This window comes from Pteropus alecto, unplaced genomic scaffold (assembly GCF_000325575.1).
Source record: "Pteropus alecto unplaced genomic scaffold, ASM32557v1 scaffold50, whole genome shotgun sequence".
NCBI classification, from domain to species: Eukaryota; Metazoa; Chordata; class Mammalia; order Chiroptera; family Pteropodidae; genus Pteropus; species Pteropus alecto.
The window spans coordinates 4,054,259-4,072,360 of NW_006431918.1; the positions used below are offsets into that span (position 1 = coordinate 4,054,259).

Genomic DNA, 18,102 nt, shown 5'->3' on the forward strand with positions numbered 1-18,102 from the left:
ACAATGCATTTCGAGACTTATAGAAACTTGATTTTCTAACAACAAAAAGTATCCTCTGAAATTATTTTCACTTCAAGTTTTCACTTAGCCATCACCAAAATGAAAAAAAATATGGGTATTCAGATATAGAGAGTAGATATTTTCCTATTAAAAAAACAAAAAACAAACAACGTAACCTTATGTGTTGTGTATACAAGAAAATAATTTGCTAACAAATTGCAGAAGATAGGAAAAAAATAAAATAAAAAAGAATTTTTTGAACCACAGGACACCATCTGTTCTTATTCTCCAGAGCCTGTAAAACAAGAGAAAATCCTAAAATGCACTCTGCAAAAACACTTATATTGTTGGTAATTTAAATCTATTCAAAGATTTGAAAAGAAGTTTTCTCCTAACATAAACAAAAACTTTAAACCCCTTCAATTTGGAGACAAATTGTATAAATCTGCCTATTTTGTAGGCAGATAACAGCCTTCCAATTGGAGATCTGCATAAGACTAATAAGATTTATTAGGTAGGAACTGATAATATCTTGTTAAATAAGCATAATTATATCTGGTTGTATTATAAAAGGGCAATTCCATCCTTTGTGATTTATGCCCTATCAACACTGCTTTTCTAATATAGATATAAATTCTACTTGTTTATAGTAACTTTATTTCTAACTGCCAAAAGTTGGAAACAAGCAAGATGACCTTCAGTGGGTGAATGGATAAACTGTAGTATATCTGGACAATGGAATATTATTTAGTGCTAAAAAGAAATGAGATATCAAACCACAAAAAGACATTAAGGAAATGTAAATGCTTATTGCTAAGTGAATGAAGTTCTTGTTTATCTTATTTTAGAAATCCTCTGAATCTATAAAAAGAAGTCAACCTGAAAAGGCTACATACTATATAACATTCTGGAAAAGGCGAAACTATGGAGACACTAAAAAGATCAGTGGTTGCCAGGGGTTGGGGGGAGGGAGGGAGGGGTGAACAAAAGCAATACAGAGGATTTTTAGGTAGTGAAACTTTAGTTATCATACTGTGACATTATGATGGTGGATACTTGTCATTAAACTTTTTTCAAAACGCCCTGGAATGTACGAAACCATTTATACCTAATGTAAACCATGGACTTTGGGTGATAATGATGTGTCAATGTAGGTTCACAGATTATAACAAATGTACCACATGCTGATAGCAGGGGAGGCTGTGCGTGCGTGGAGGACAGGAAGTATATGGAAACTCTCTGTACTTTCCACTCACTTTTGCTGTGAACCTAAAACTGTTCTAAAAAATGAATTCTATTTTGTTTTGTTTTTTAAAGGTATATTGACACTTTAGGTGGTTTTTAGTATCTGGTCTGAAGTTATCTGATTAGAGAGAGGATTGACATATACCCACCTTCGTAAAAAAATTATTACAATTAAACTGAATATGTAGTGTTGTGATCCTTCATTTTAAAGATAAATAAAAAGAAGGGAAGTGGTCTGAGTACAATTGGAACATTTCTAAAACCTGTCAGAATTTCTGTTTACATAAATTCTTACTTTTGGGAATGAGTCACTATATATGGGTAAGATGTATACTTGTTAAATGTACTCAATAGTTTAAAAACAGAATAGAACTTGACAGCAAGAAAAGATACTTAGAAAATATTTGGTCAAAGCCCATCATCTATAAATAAGGAAACTGAGGCACAAAGAAGCTATGGATTTGCCCACGGTCACAATTTAATGACAGAGGACTAGAACTTTAATAATCTAAAGTTTAACGACCGCTTTCCCATTATGCTATTATCATTCAAGGAAACAAAATTGTGATAAATTTCTTAAAATTCAGAAATGCTAATTTTTTTCTTCTTCCATTTATTTTTTAAGAGGATATAAATCCAATTAGTATATTTCTTTGGCTGATAAGCACTCGCTCAAGCTCTGCCCATTTACTCATTTATTCAACCCACTCGGTTTTTCCAAAGTCATTTAAAAGGAAAATTATATTTTAAGAATTCTAGCAGCCAAAGAAAATGTTTTACCCTGAAAGTGAATATAAAATACACATGTTTATTACTAAAGCAGAAGCTATGCTCCCCACCCCACAATTGTTAGTGAGAATTTAGACTCTTGCTCAACCTCTTACAGAGGTAAAAACCCACCGTTGGTGAGAACAGCTGTGACTCTGTAAAAAAAAAGCTACAAATAACATGCTGGGAAATTCAGCAGGCACTGCCATTATATCCTGTTTATACTGTCATTTTTCCTATCAGTGGAATATTATTTATACAGACCCCACCCATGAACTTCTTGTTTATCTTATTATAGAAATCCTCTGAATCTATAAAAAGAAGCCTCTGTATTTGTTTCTGGAACAAGCACATGTGTTATGATTTTGCACCTCACTACACTTTTTTTTATTTAGCATTTTCTTTTGTTATGCATCGCTTGTTCTCTTTTTTATCTCAGAGTTGATTTATTTCATTATTTCACACATTAGAGTTGAACTTACCTGACTTTAAGAAACTCTATTACAGAACAGAGATTCTGAAGTATCATATCTACAACTTTATTTTGGGGTAGACTTGATCAGGTAGATATTCTTCTAAGATATACTCAACTAATTTGTTTAAATACAGAAAAATGTGCCTATGTACTACTCATCAGGTACTCTGGTGAGTAGGCCCTGGATGCCTAGGAGGCTGCCTTACTCAGGCTACCCTATCCCAAGTAGGCCAATGACAAGGGCTAGGCTTTACATTAGTTCTAACTCAATCTCTTTTCTGTAATGAAAAGTCCTGCCTCTGAATTTAGCTTGATGACTGGACAGGTTGGATGAAAATGTAACATAATAATATTTAAGAAATACATGAATTTAGAATGTCCCATTGACCAATGGGACAATGAAGCAATCTGGTTATAAATCATCCTCAATCTCCCGCCTTATGCAAATAATTTAAATGAAACAGATAAAAGAAAACTGCGAGTTCCTTAAGGGCAGAAATTCATGCAGCATTTGTTCATCAAGTAAATAATTATTTCTGGAGCGAGAACATTACTGGGCGAAGGCATATTGGACAAATTTTCACATGTATAGCTTTTGTTAGCTTCACCTACACTCGCTTTACCCTAAGGCAGCACTACAAGGCAGCTGGGTAAACATGCATCTTCAGAGAGCATGTACAATGCTAGACTCTGGGGATGCATAAGAAAGATAACTGCTTTTAAAGAACACTACTCTAAAATGCGTAACTGAAATGAGGTTTAGTACTTCAGGGTGGTGAACTAAGTCTAATTAATTTCAGAAAAAAGAGAGGTCCACATGAGCTAAAGTGATCAAAGAAGGTGGAATGAGGACAGTAACTGCTGCAATCTTGATAAAAAGGAACTGATAAGGCTGGGTGAGGAGGTGAAAAGCATGCTGGGCACAACCAATGATTTGTAAGCATCCAAGTAAGCAAATTCTGGAAATGATGAGTAGCTGAATTCAGTTAGAGTGTAAACTGAATAGAAGATGACAATAAAAGGAGGCTGGAGTCAAATTATAAGGAATTTCAATTCATTTTTCAGATGCAGAACCATGAAAGATATCTGACCAAGGGAAAATGAACCCAAGTTTTTGTTGTAGGAATGAACAGGAGGAGGAATAAGTTAAAATAAGGCTGACAAGGAGGAAGAAGTTTTTAACAGTGCCAAATCCTATGATTACAACAGCAAAAGAAAGGTCCATGTGATATACAATAAATGTGTAAAAATGTTTTAAACTCTTGCTTTCAAAAACAGGAGATGGCATCATGATGACTATTACTGAGTGAGGCACTGTTAAATAGTGTTGACCCATTGAAGTTCATGTCAGGAAAGCTTACTAGTTTCCTAGAATAGTACTTCTCAAACCCAAATCACGTGGGGACCTGGTTAAACTGTAAATTCTGATTCACTAAATTCAGGGTGGTGTTCTGTATCTTTACATTTCTAAGAAGCTCTCAATACTGCTCTTCCACGGACTTCATTTTGAATAGCAAGATGCTAAAACATCTTTCAGTTTCCCTTTCCAAAAAGACAATGTGATGTACTATGTTTAATCCATTATGGTATATCTAATGCTCTTAGATATGCCTACGAAATTCCTTTTAAAAATATTATAATTTGCATCAATATTGGATCAGTTTCAAAAGCTACTAAAAGTCTAAGATGATTCAAGATTCAGGGTATTCAAGATACTCAGAAATATTTCCACCTGGACAGAATCAACTTAATAATGTTGTTCTATTACACTACAATTTTGTCATTCTTTTCAGGCTGGCAAACTAGAAGATACTATTGCTTCTAATCTTGGGGGCTGAAGTAAAAACCTTGAAAGACAACACTCCATCTGTTCATAGCATCTATCAGTGGCTTTTGGTAAAACTCATTTAACCTGCCCTAACTGTGCCCTTAGCACCACACCTTAATCTTTGAAAATAAAAGTAACATTCTCAGTATCCTACTGAAAAACACCTGAAGATTACAACAATTAAATTCACACCATCCTTCTGTTTAAGATTTCTATACAAAAGAATATGCCTTTGATTAAAGTTTTTTACCATGAACAGAGCTGTCATTTAAAAAATATATTACTAGGGTTATACATTATGCACACACATATTAAGATTGGCTACCTTAGATTCTTGAAACAAAATTTAAGACTTCTGAAATCTCAAGTTTCATTTTTAACCAAATTAATGGCCAATAACAATCTTTTAGGTTAAATTATCCTCAATATATCTAGAGAACAGAAATAATATCAAAACTGCAAGGCTCTCTTGAAGATTAGATCCAACTATTTCATTGTAGAGGTAAGAAATTGAGGCACAGAAACCGGAAAGTCTAAAGTCACATAGCTGCTAGTGCCATGTTAAAAAAAAAAAGGGGGAGACGGAACGAATTAATTTTCTTATCAATGTACAACATTCAATGATGTTATCAACTATAAAATGCAGCTGAAAGAGTTCCTTTAATAACTAAGGCATAGTTGACTTTATAAATCATTGATATCCAAGGAAAGGAGACTATGTACCAACAAAGAAAAGACATGCTACTCTAAAATTTAAAAACTTCATAAAAAATGCAATCTGAATAGAGAATGACACATATACACCACATACTTGGAATGGGGCTGCAGTGGGGTGGGTAATGGGATGGGATATAAAGAACGAAGAGAAGACAATGGTACCTTTTATCTTCTCAGTAATGGTTTGAGGAAAGCTTTCACATACAGAAAAGTGGTTAAAAAAACACAACTTCCTTTACTCTCATGAATCATTTTGTAATTGGTAAAATCTAGGATTAGATTTGGAGGACTGCAAAGCTTTTAAATATATGAAATGTAGATAGCAGTTGGATGTGCATGTGTCATGAGCTCTGTCACAATTACAAGAAAACCAGAGAACCCTTTTTCAGCCATAAAGTAGGGAATTTTGTGCTTTTTACAAATGCTATTAAAATTTACTAGCACAAGTTTAAAAAAAATCACTGGAGAAGTTCCATGATATCGGAGACAATGGGTTTTAAATCACAGGCATACGTTATTATGCCTAAGTTGACAGATCTGCACTGCAATGCAGAAATGCAAGCAATAATCCAACATCTGCACCAGAAGGCAGAGATTAGACATGATTCCAGAATAAAGGGCTCTTCAGCTCTTACCTGTTACCTGTGCAACAACTGCTTGGGAAATCCTCCGATTGGCAAGAAAGGCTTTGATTTCCTCTTTTATCACACTGCTGTCCCTCCTAACAAAAACAGAAGACAAGACCAACAATGTATGTTGAAGGTAGAAATCCTCATCTTTGCTAAGAAAGGTGAAGCAGAGAGGTGGGGAGAACATAGAAAGAAAGGACACAAAAATAAAGATATACAGACCAGCTTGTGTGAAACATGAAATTAAAACAAACCAAGAAACACCAAATATTCAAGTCCTAAAACACCACACCATTCAGACAGACGCTTTAGTGAATGCCACAGTAGATATAAGTTTCATACCAGAGGATGGTTAATCGCATGCTGTGTATAATTCACATTAGGAACAAGGCTGCCATATGGTATACACAAAGTTTCATTACTGGGGAATGAATATATCTTACACAGACAGAAACCCTAGAAAAATAAAAAGCAACAACAACAACAAAAAATCAGTCGTGAGCAGACTGTGGGTTCACATGTTAACTATTCAACTGCATAAATAATGTGCAGTTCCTTTTAAAACCTTTGGTAAAGGCCGAGAAATCATCATCATTCTCACAACTGCTAAAATAGTAGCCATTTTAAGAACGGCTTTGCCTTTTGATTTGCCTTCTTTTCCTGTATAAACCAAAACAATGTTAAATGGGATGGGTTGCATATAAAATTTTAATACAAAAAGGCAATTATTAATTTCTTATTACATGTAATGTACAGAAAAATTCATACTTAAAATTATACTATTTTCTGTGTCCTTGGAATTACATCTTATAGACCTAATTTTTCCTCCACTTAGATGTCTTATAAATTTTTGTTATTTAAAAATTCAAACATTTTCTCTAAAGATTAGACATTCACTAGAATGACAATGAAGGGCAAGATTTGTTTCTCCACCAGAACAAAAAAAGTATTTAAATTATACTTAAAACTGACCAATTTGAATGCTTTATGTTCAAAAAAATTACATGAACAGAGCACTGATGTTTGTTCAAGCCCAAAAGCAACACAGAAGAGTGGTAACTAATGATCCAATACAGGAACAGCAAAGATCTCCCACCCATCTTTATACAACCTGTGAGCTAAGAATGGTTTCCACGGTTGAACATTTGCAGTCAATCTGACAGCAGGGAACACTATCTTTAAACACAATTTAAAGCAAAATATTATCCCCTCCCTAATTCTATTCTCACTAGCAGGCTTGTATTTTTTAAATTATATTTAATTATTATTATTCTATATTGAATTTGTCAATAAAAATTTGTGCCTGTTTGTTTTCTCTCTTGTATATAAGTATCTATATTATATCCTTAATTCTGCTTCTTGACCACTCAGTCTAAAACGATTACCATCTGGCCCTTTAAAGAAAAAGTTTACAGACCCTAATCTGAGACAAAGGGGTCATGAAATCTTTACCAATTGTTTTGTGAATGAACCACAAACTCTTTATAGGAGCTCAAGTCTCTCTAAAGACTATTTGGAGAAAGGGAAGAAAAGCCGTTCCAAAAAGAATCAGTTGTGATTTAATTTGGAGCAGATACTTCAGCCCCTTGGTGAGGATGGGCTGGCTATACACTGTTAGTGGATTTCCACATTCCTTGTCAGGAATTCTGGAAAAGGGCAGAGAGGTGATAGCCGGGACAGCTTCCATCTAGAGTTTTACAATATATTCCTGATCTACTGGTTGGAAATCCTAATCAAAAAGATTCCTAAAGGAAGAAAATAGTCAGCCACCTAATCCAATATCTAAAATTTCTCATACGGATCTAGCTTCTGATCTAGATACAGGCTAAACTCCTTCTAAAATGCTTGTTTATATCTGACATATTTCCTTTAAAAAGATGCATTCTCATTTTATTTTAAAAGTGTGTATTTGAAAGCAAAAGGCAAAAATAAATACATTTTAAAGTCAAACAAAATAATAAACTGCTGAGTTAAATATAGGTAATGTAGACTAAATAGCTCTCAAAATCCATCACTAATCATTTGAGCAAGAGATAACTTCAGCACTATTTCAATTGGCTGATAAACATAAAACAACCAAATCATTTGGTTTCTGACAGAGCTGCAAAATTAACATGAAAAATTTTAAATAAAGACTGCATTTCGATGTATTGAATGTCCTTCTAGGAAATAAACCTGAGTTAAGAGAGCATTTATTAAGGTTAAATAAAAACTGTGCCTTTGTGGGGAAAATGATTAAATGCTATTTTCTTGACTACCAATTTAAATTGAAATTTAAAACAACTATTTTCAATCAAATTCACCTAGAGTAGATACAAAATCATACAGAGGAGATAATTATTACAATAGGGAATATCCAGTTTGTGAATTATTCACAGCCTTGCAGTATGATATTATCAAGGACAGCAGCAAGACAGAGGGGACCCCAAAAAGTCTGCAAAACAGCAGCAATTCTTTTAGCCTCTAACAGACTATGTTTTTAGATACTTGGCAACTTTCTAAGTACCCACTATGAGTTAAAAAAAAAAAAAATCTCTTTACTCAACTGCTTTACCAGAGAGAAGCTTTTCTATATTGAAGAAAAATATAAGACTTGTAAAAGATAAGGATGCACTTGGGCAAGTCATTTAATAAACCTGGACTCTGGTTTCATCACCTAGTAAACATGAGAACATTAATACCTCCGTCACAAGGCTTTTAATTTTCTTCTCCAAGCACTGAAATTAAAATTAATGAAATTTAATACTAAATGTGTGTGTGTGTGTGTACATAATACATAATAAAAAATACTTCAATGTAAAATTTTTTGGAACTGTAAAAGAACTACATAAACAATGACTATTACTTTCTAAAAGCCTAGAAAGAATCCCGGGAAAAAAGAAACAAGTGATCTGCTATAACTATATTAAGATTGAAGCGAACATCTGTATTGAGTACTTTAAAGTATATACTATGGAAACACTTCTAGAGTCATTTTAGACACAAGCAGTGATGTGGCATTCAGTTGGTTTTACTAGGTACTTTCAAAATAGCAATAGCACTCAACGTTCATTGTGTCCAATTCAAAGACTTCCATTCTATGGGGTTGACTTTGTTCTTTAAACTTTCACACATTCTCCCTCATTCTCTTCTCATTCCGCCTCCTTTAACAACCTGCCTCTCCTACTGTATACATTGTATCCTGTGAAATCACCAGTTTCTTGGTGTAAAAACTCTGTTTACTCCAAATCTAATTCTCTCATTTTCTCCTACTCCTTACTTCTTCTCTTCATCTGAAATTTGACATCCTCTTTGAGGAAAATGAATCCCTTTTTCTCCCTTCGCTTAAAAAATCTCACACTCCTCATAATTTCTACTCCTTAAGTCTTATGGAACCAAAGTCAAATGCATAGCTTTGATTACAAGCTTACTTCCATAGCTTACTTACAAGATGAGTGACCACTCTATTTGCATCTAACCACTTGAAGTCCATCAACATCATCTCCTCCTACTGCCTTTTCCAAATCATAGCCATGCTGGATTCATCCATTTGGGTGATTTCCACATGAAGATAAAATTCTACCTTTACACCTTTCATTGGCATTATATTTATAACTTGCTAAACTTTCCATTGTTATCCATACACCTTTCTAAATATCTAGATGAGTTAATCAATAACATCTCTTCATGAAATCACCCTTTTTGAAGACAGAATTTGATTGTCATCTATGCAGAGTTTTCCTTGATCCTCAGACCTAAAAAAAGATCTTTTCTTCCAATAGTACTTTAACATTTCAATTTTACTTCCCACATGCTAATATGGTATATGCTATTCTGTATTACAGTTGTTTCTGATCTGGTCTTATCTCTTCTTTATGTACCCTAAATTACTAAAAGTTAAGTGTGTAAATTCAAATAGGTTATGAGATTTGAAAAATATATCTGATGATTGAGTGCCCTGGAATTTGGGCAATGTGAAGATGCAAGATGTGAATTATATATGATACATGAAAAAAGGAGGCAGGAAGGCATTCAGATAGCCATTCTCTCCACCTAGAAACCATCAAATTCAACCCACTACAATATCCCACAGTGTTCAGTTATCAGCAAGGGCAATATAGCCTTCCATGGGCATAAGACACTCAGATCTATGGCTAAAAAGTTTCTCTTAACATTCCACCAAGTAAAAATTCACTGGGTAAGTGATTGATTTGAAATGGCAAATATCATGGGGGTTTCGGAGTTGGTTAGCCCATTAAGACATTCACACTTTGTCTTGAGTTACATTAACCACTGTTCAAAATCTTACTGAGATATACAAACATAAAATCTTTATTTACAGAGGCAATAGTTAACAGTGACAATTCAGTAATAAAGACATGGGTTAGAATTCAGGCTCTGCCATTTCATATTTAAGCTTTCTTGAGCCAATTATTTAATTTTTGTGAATCTCAATTTCTCTGTTCCATCTTACAGAATGGTTGTAATGATTAAAAGTAAGGACGGTCATACAACAAACTTCTCCCTCCGATCTAAGGATTCTTATTATCTGCAAACTTGAGAAAAATGAGAGGTGGGCACAAAAGAGGAATGCAGGTGTGAGTGAGGGCACAATGGCAGAAGACCAGAGAGCCAGACGGTCCAATGAAACCCCTAGATGATTAGAGGCGATCAAAGTAGTTGTTCTAAGAAAGAGGCATAGAAAAGGAAGAAGATAAAGTGTCCTTAACTACACAACAAGTGGCACTATGTAAATGAAATATTAACAACGATGAGCCTTGAATGTATGTAACTGCAGGATTTAAGTACAAATCTTAGTCACTGCTAAATAGATTTTCTATTTATTTTGAGGACATAGTTTAATTATAATATTATGTCAGCCTAAGAGCGAATGGTCCAGTTTTAGACCCTGGCCAATCTTCCAGAGGCTTTTGTTAAAAAGAAAGTGTTCCCCAACTTCTTGTTAGTCTAATACACATTTGGGGATTAATGTTATGCTAAAAGCTTATTAAGACTGATTAACAACAGCAACAACAACAAAAAACAGGCTAGCATCCTAACAAATTTGACTGTTGATATGCTCTCTTCTCAGGGTAATTAAAAGCTAACCTTTTTATATTTCAATGACTGAAGTAACTTTTATTTGCCCAAATGGTTCTCTCTCTTAATTTTGACAATTTTATATATATGTTAAATTCAACAGGAACATCTGAACTTCAGCTAGCTAGTGTAACAAGAGAAATAAATTCAAAGCCAAATTGATCTTGTATATTTTTAAGTTTTAAAAGCCTAAAATAATAAGGTCCTGTGACTGTTCTATAAAACTATTTATTACAGGAATTACATTGGAATCTAGATACAATAGTCCATTCAGTCCAGAATTCCTTACAGGCAGTTCCATCCTGAAAATAAATTCAAGAGTTTTTTTTTTGTTTTTTGGAGGGTTTTTTTTAGATATTACACCATTGTGATACTACAGGACAGATTTTCCTTATGGCAACATTAAGTCACCATTATACTATCTTCAAACCTTAAAATCTTTAGGAAGAACTATAACTCATAATTATACATTTTAATTTTATTTCTGACAAATTCCTGCTACAGTTTCTTCCATTATGTACTATAACTAATCGATCTGCAGCCCTTCCTCCCTACTATAGTATAGGCATACCTCAGAGATATTGCAGGCTCGCTTCCAGACCACTGCAATGAAGCAAATATCGCAATAAAGCGAGTTACATGAATGTTTTGATTTCTCAGTGCATATAACAGTCACGTTTACACTATACTACATAGTATATTAAGTGTGCAATAGCATTATGTCTAAAAATATGTACATACCTTAATTAAAAAATGCTTTACTGCTAAAAAATGCTAACCATCATCTGAGCCTTCAGTGACTCATAATCTTTTTGTTGGTAGAGGGTCTTGCCTCGATGTTGATGGAAACACAATATCTGCGAAGTGTAATAAAGTGAAGCACAATAAAATAAGGTATGCCTGTAGTGATAATCTACTGAAAACAATGCTTTTATCATCTCTATTCCTAAAGACCTATAAAAACACCTTAACTCCAATCATCTTAAACATAAACTATTTGTATGGAATGCAAATCTTCCAAAACCTGTACTACCACTTAATGTACTGTTCTTATTACCACAGCCTAGCCCATCTGCAGTCCTTATAAGACAAAACATGCCTTTTCTACCTTTTACTATTCTCTTAACTTTAAATAAGGTTCCTATATCTCAAAACAGAAGCTATCTTTAAGGTTTAGCTTAAATTCATCCATTCACTTAACGTATTACACCCTTACCACGTATGAAGGTCAGTTCAGATCCTGAAAACAAAACCTCCAAACATACATGGCTGCTGCCCTCAAAGTGTCCCCAGGCCCAGTGTGAAGCCGTTCCTAATTACCCGTGTTGGAAGTGGACGCCTCTTTCTCTTCTCAGTGTTTCAAACTCTTTCCAAACTCTAAGTGCTTATACTTATCTTGTAATAGATAACAGTAAATATATATATATATATATTTACTATATATATAGTAAATATTAATACTATGCAAAAGGGTATATACCTGTTCCCATTTTTTTACAGTAAATATATATATATATATTTACTATATATATATAGTAAATATATATATATTTATATATATATATATATATATGTATGTATATGTATGGTATCTATTGCTAAAATTAGAACTTTAGCTTCTTAGGAATAGAAACTATGTCTTTTTCTTCCTAAGAACACTACTTTTTTATATAATAGATGTTTAAAATTATTTTGTTAATTGGTATGTTGGAGGGAAAAATTAAGATTGTACGTATTTCACATCATGATAAAATCACCTTATCCCTCAGAAAAAGTACTTACAATGGATTTAAGAATTAGAATGTGTCTGTTAACATCGCTGAAAATTCAAATGTTAGCAAGTAGAGCCATAAAAGAGAGGCTAATCTTTGCTTTGATAAACAGAAAGAATGGAAAAGGCTTATCAAATAGCAAAATGAAAGGGCTAAAGTAGAGAAGAGATAGTCTACATTAAAAACATAAAATTTGAAAATTTTCTTTCATCTCCAAAATAGGGGGAAATCACAGTTCTTGTAGGCAAATAACTGAAATATAGCTTATTACTCAAAACCAATCTAAGAACACAGACATTTTGGGGACTCTGAATAAGCAAAAGCACTAACCTCATTAATTCCTCCACTTTATCATCTACATCTAGGTCCTCTTCTGAGGCTTCAAAACTGTATGACCTTTGACCCATGCTATTTGCATGATAGCGAGTTGGTGACATCTTTCCATTGGATGTGGATAATCGCTCGTTATTCTCCCTCCCATTCTGATTGGTAGTGCAAGGCTGTGGGGAGGTATCATAACTGTTGCTAGGTGATGGGGACATTCCAGAATGCTGGGTTTGGGTGGAAGCTGTAGCTGTAGAGGAAGATGCTGGAACATTGTTGGTACTGTTCCCATATGAACTTCCTCCATAGCTGGACCTTCTTCCAAACTTATCACTATGCTCTTGATCAAGACGGTCCAGAGTTTCCAAGGCATGGAGAATTTCATGTTTAGTCATTCCGGTACGCCGAAGGCGCTGAAGCAGATCTATCTGCTCTATGGTAAATCTGGGTTCATCTGTATAGTGAGACATGGTTTCCAACAAACTAAAAAAAAAATAAATAAATAAAAAGTCTTGTTATTTATAGTATCTACCAAAGAGCTCAGTAGAAGATGCAATATTTCTACATCAACTTCTTTACTAAAAATGATTATTAGTATTATAATAAACCAAAATTTCAGTTATGGCAGTAACACCAAACAACAGATTAAGTACATACAAGTATTAAGCCCAAACTATGTGATTATGCACAAATGTTTTCTTCCATCTCAAATTTATTATTCTTCATTAGAGTATTAACAGAGTTGCTGAAAAGTAGTTTGTATTATTTTACTAAATAGTAGCAAAATTGGCCTAGGAACTCTATAACTTCATTTAGTGTAAACAAACAATTTGACAAGCTAAGCCCAAGCAAATACTAATAACCAGCAAAAATATTTAAATTAAAAAGATATATAAAAAAACTTATTAAGCACCACTTCACCCAGCATTAAGCACCACTTCACCCAGCACTTAGCAATTTTGTATTTCATCTCTGTAATGCATTCTGTTAATTGAAATCCTGAGAAATGGACCTTCCATGGTTGTAGCCATTTTTCTTAGGATATGGCTTCTACATTGTTTCCTTTAACTAACACAAGATACTGTAGCACAGCAGGAAATGTTTCAGAGTTAACAACAATACAGTCATATGTGTTTCAATCAAAGACATATGAAGGTGATCTCACATGATTATAATGAAGCTGAAAAATTCCTATCACCTAGTGAAATCATAGCCATCATAAAAACCATTGTAATGTCATAATGCAACACATTACTCTAGGGTTTGTGGTAATGCTGGTGTAAACAAACCTAGTTTGCTATCAGTCACATATAAAAGTATAGCAATTATGTGTAGGGCATAATACTTAATAATAATAGTAAACAACTGTTACTGGTGTACATATTTACTATATTATTTATTATTTTAGAGTGTACTCTAAAAAAAATGTGTGCTGTGAAACAAGATGTCGTTATGTTGACAGTAGCCTCACACATCTCCTATTCAACGCATCTCTCCATTGTATCATTTTCTCTTGTGTTTGATTTAGCCTTGTGTTGTTCTGTATACTAACATGCAGTACAAGCTTGCAGCCTAGGAGCAACCCGTCAAAAACCACAGAGCCTAGGTGTGTAGTAGGCTATACCATCTAGGTTTGGGTAAGTGCACTCTATGATATTCACATAACGAAATCACCTAATGATGCATTTCTCAGAATGTATTCTCAGAGTTGAGCAGACCATGACTGTATTAAGCTAAGGGAGTTGTCAGATATCATAAAAATTCTTGATAAATTCCTTTCTTATAAAACCTAACTTTCCTATTTAAGATTTTTAAAGTGTACAATTCCCTCTATTTTTATTTTTATAGTTCTAGTGCTAAATAGGATGCATGGCATGTACTAGGCTCTCACTTAAGTGTCTGCTGATGGAATACATGTTAAGACATTTTCTTATCCTTTACAGGTAAACTTCTGCTCTGAGACAGTTCCCCTAAACTATCGGAGACCTGTTTCTTCATCTCTATATACTAAAAATTTATACATTCACATCTAGGAAAGCACTGAGCAAGAGTTTCATATAATGTAATCTCATCTAATCCTCACAACAACCCTTTGTGGTAGATTTTTAATAAAATTTTATATGGCTCAGAGTGGTTTTGTAGCTTGCAAATAGCCTGATTAAGCAGCAGGAAAAAAAATTTAAACCTAACTATTACTGGCTGCAAAAGCATATATCATTCTACTTTCCAATATATGGCAGGACTTACTGGAATCATATGATTTGGGACATAAACTGTTGTACTCTTTCAAGTCTCCAGTTAAAACCACTTAGATCAAACCACTCTACTAATGGACTAGGGATTCTAGTAATATATTTTATATTTAAAATCTTTGCTCCATCTAGAATTTATATTTACTTAATGAGTGTGAAAGGATCTGAGCTTTAGTTTTTTTCCCAAAAGGATAGCTGATTGTCCAATATGCTTTGTTGAGTAATATGTCTCTTTTCCTGTGATCTGAAACACCACCTTTATCATAGACAAAATTTCTACACAAATTGTATCTATCTAACCTTTGGATTCTCTTCTATTTCACTGATTTTTGTTTTTCAAATCCTTTTAAAAATAAGCAGGCAGAAACCTAAAATTATGTGAAATCATTCTAGTTTTAGAGACAGGCTCATTAAAAATAAAAACAAACATATTGTGTGGACACCAAATAACATGTTGTGGGGCATTTGTGCCCATGGGCCACGATATCTACCTTACACCTATACACATTATCTTCTGCTGTCTTCCAATACTCATTTGTAACTTGCTATCTATCATAAAGGTCCTATTTTCATGATTGTTACATTCTTGATGACCTAGGTTTTTTCCTCCAATATTTTATAATAAGAAAGTTTAAACACAGAAAAGCGGAAATAAATTTACAGCAATCACCCATATACTAACCACTTAAACATTTTTCTTGTTTTATCACATATCTATCCATTCCCTTATGCATCCATCCCTCTATTCATCTTATTTTTTGATCCATTTCAAAATCAGTTAACATCCGCATACTTCCCCCTAAATACTTCTGCATGCATATCATTGACTAGAACTCAGTATTTGTTCAGGTTTTTTTAGGTCGACTTTATATAAAAAGAAAACACACAAATCCTGTTTACCATTCTATGCGTTCTGAGAAGTATGTACACCTGTGAAACGCAAATCCCCATGAAGACACAGAACATTACCATCACTCCAGAAGTTCCTGCCCCTTTTCCTCAAAGGCAACAACTGTTTAGATTTTTTCCCACCATGAATTAAATTCGCCTATTCTAGAAAATCATATAAAGGCAATTTCTGTGTACTCTTTCATGTAAGGCTTCTTTCGCTGAGGATAAAGTTTTTGAGATTCATCTATGATGTGTGTATCAGTAATTTGTTGCTGACTAGCACTTCATTGTAGGAATATAGCACAGGTTTGTTTATTCATTCTGTTTTAGACATTTGGAGTTTCCAATTATTAGCTATTCTAAATGCTTTAGCTGTTACAATTGTACTCTATTTTCTTGTTAGCTTAATAGATCCATCCCCCTATAATATGTTATTGCCTGGTCAGGACAAAAGAGAAAAATTTCAGCCAGAGTAGCTCATTTACTTTTTCTCTTGATCAACTTCAAAAGAACTGTATACCTTGCTTAACATGAACAATGTGTTATTAAAATGCTACGTACGCAGTGTTGGTAATGTTCTATGTGACATGCTAGTTACGTTGCACAGGTACACTGCTGTGAACATTCACCAAATTGTACGTTGCTGATTTGTGCATTTTTCAGTATGTGTATTATACTTGAAGTTTGCTGGAAAAAAACTGTATGAACATTTTCCTAATGGCTTATAAGAGGCACTAAACACCTTAGTTTCTGTTTTAACTCCCAGCCCTCTGTCTGCACTATCAAGTGCTCAGTATTACAGTCGTCTACTCTGTCCATGGTTTTGCTTTCTACTTCAGTTACCTGCAGTCAATCAAGATCCCAAAATATTAAATGAAAAATTCCAGAAATAAATAGTTTGTGAGTCTTAAACTGTGTGCCATTCTGAGTAACATGATGAAATCTCGTGCCCTCCTGCTGCATCCCACCTGGGATGTGAATCGTCCACACTGTTACTCACCCATCAGTCACTTAAGAGTGTCTTGCTGATCAGATGCACTATTTGATGCACTATTTGACTTGGTGATCAGTCACCATATCACAGTGCTTGTGTAACACTTATGTGACTTAATAATGGCCCCAAAGCACAATACTGATGCTAACAATTGGGAGATACCAAAGGGAAGCTGTAAAGTGCTTCCTTGAAGTAAAAAGGTAAAAGTTCTTGACTTAGGAAAAAAAGAAAAAAATTGTATGCTAAGATCTATGGTAAGAATAAATCTTGTATTTATGAAATTATGAAGAAGGAAAAAGAAATTCATGCTAATTTGCCGAGAGACATCACACTCACATAATTATTTTTATAGTATATGGTTACAATTGTTCTATTTTATTGTTAGTTATTATTCTTAATCTCTTACTGAGCCTAATTTATAAATTTATCATAGGTATATATGTATAGGAAAGAAACATAGTACAAATAGGGTTTGATACTATCCACAGTTTCAGGCATCCACTGGGGTCTTGGAATATATCCCCCGTGGATAAAGGCAGAATACTGTATACTAATCCTTAATCCTAAGAAGTTCTTTTTAAAAGTAGCTGCCGAATCCCTTTGATAATATAAATAATTTACCCCTTAATTTATTAATTTAGCAAGTTGGGATTTATATACATTATTCTTTTCCCTTAAAAATGAAATAGGCCTGTCCATTGCTAACTTCAGTCTTCCTGCTTTCAAAATGCCTTGTAAACTGACCTGCCCTTATAAATGAGACTTCCAAGAACTGTTTTATTAAATGGACCAAAAACAAACAAAAAAACCACAAACCAATCATCATATTGAAGGGAACCAAGTTTTGCCACCCCCAAATTTGCCTTTTGGGATACTGATTTTAAGCTGCTTATTAAGAAACAAAAGACTCAGAACCTTTGACTCTCCCCCTATCCTGCCTAAGGAAAGTCAAATAGTAATGCTTCAGGAAGGGAAACTCAGCACATTCACTTAGGATTTTCATCTTAGCCTAATATGAATTAAGTATGGTAGACAGGAAGGATCTATGCACAAATCTGTTCTGCTGGATTCTCCCCCATTGTCTCTAGGTTGCCTAGCAGAAATTTGTTTGCTATGTTTTACACTCTT

At 33.9% G+C, this 18,102-nt stretch overlaps 1 protein-coding gene across 16 annotated transcripts in view; it reads right to left on the reverse strand.

The window, feature by feature from the left end:
- The window catches only part of HMBOX1 (homeobox containing 1), a 151,567-nt gene that overhangs the window by 76,854 nt on the left and 56,611 nt on the right, over window positions 1-18,102 (reverse strand). For all 16 annotated transcript variants that reach the window (XR_001516364.2, XM_006906235.3, XM_025042514.1 and 13 more), the window contains exons 3-4: window positions 12,844-13,320; window positions 5,669-5,754 (exon numbers count right to left, since the gene is read on the reverse strand). Coding sequence is in view for 15 of the 16 variants with exons in the window: in XM_006906235.3 (XP_006906297.1) it covers window positions 5,669-5,754; window positions 12,844-13,320 (563 nt within the window). In the remaining variant the exon portion in view is untranslated. The remainder of the gene's footprint in view (window positions 1-5,668; window positions 5,755-12,843; window positions 13,321-18,102) is intronic.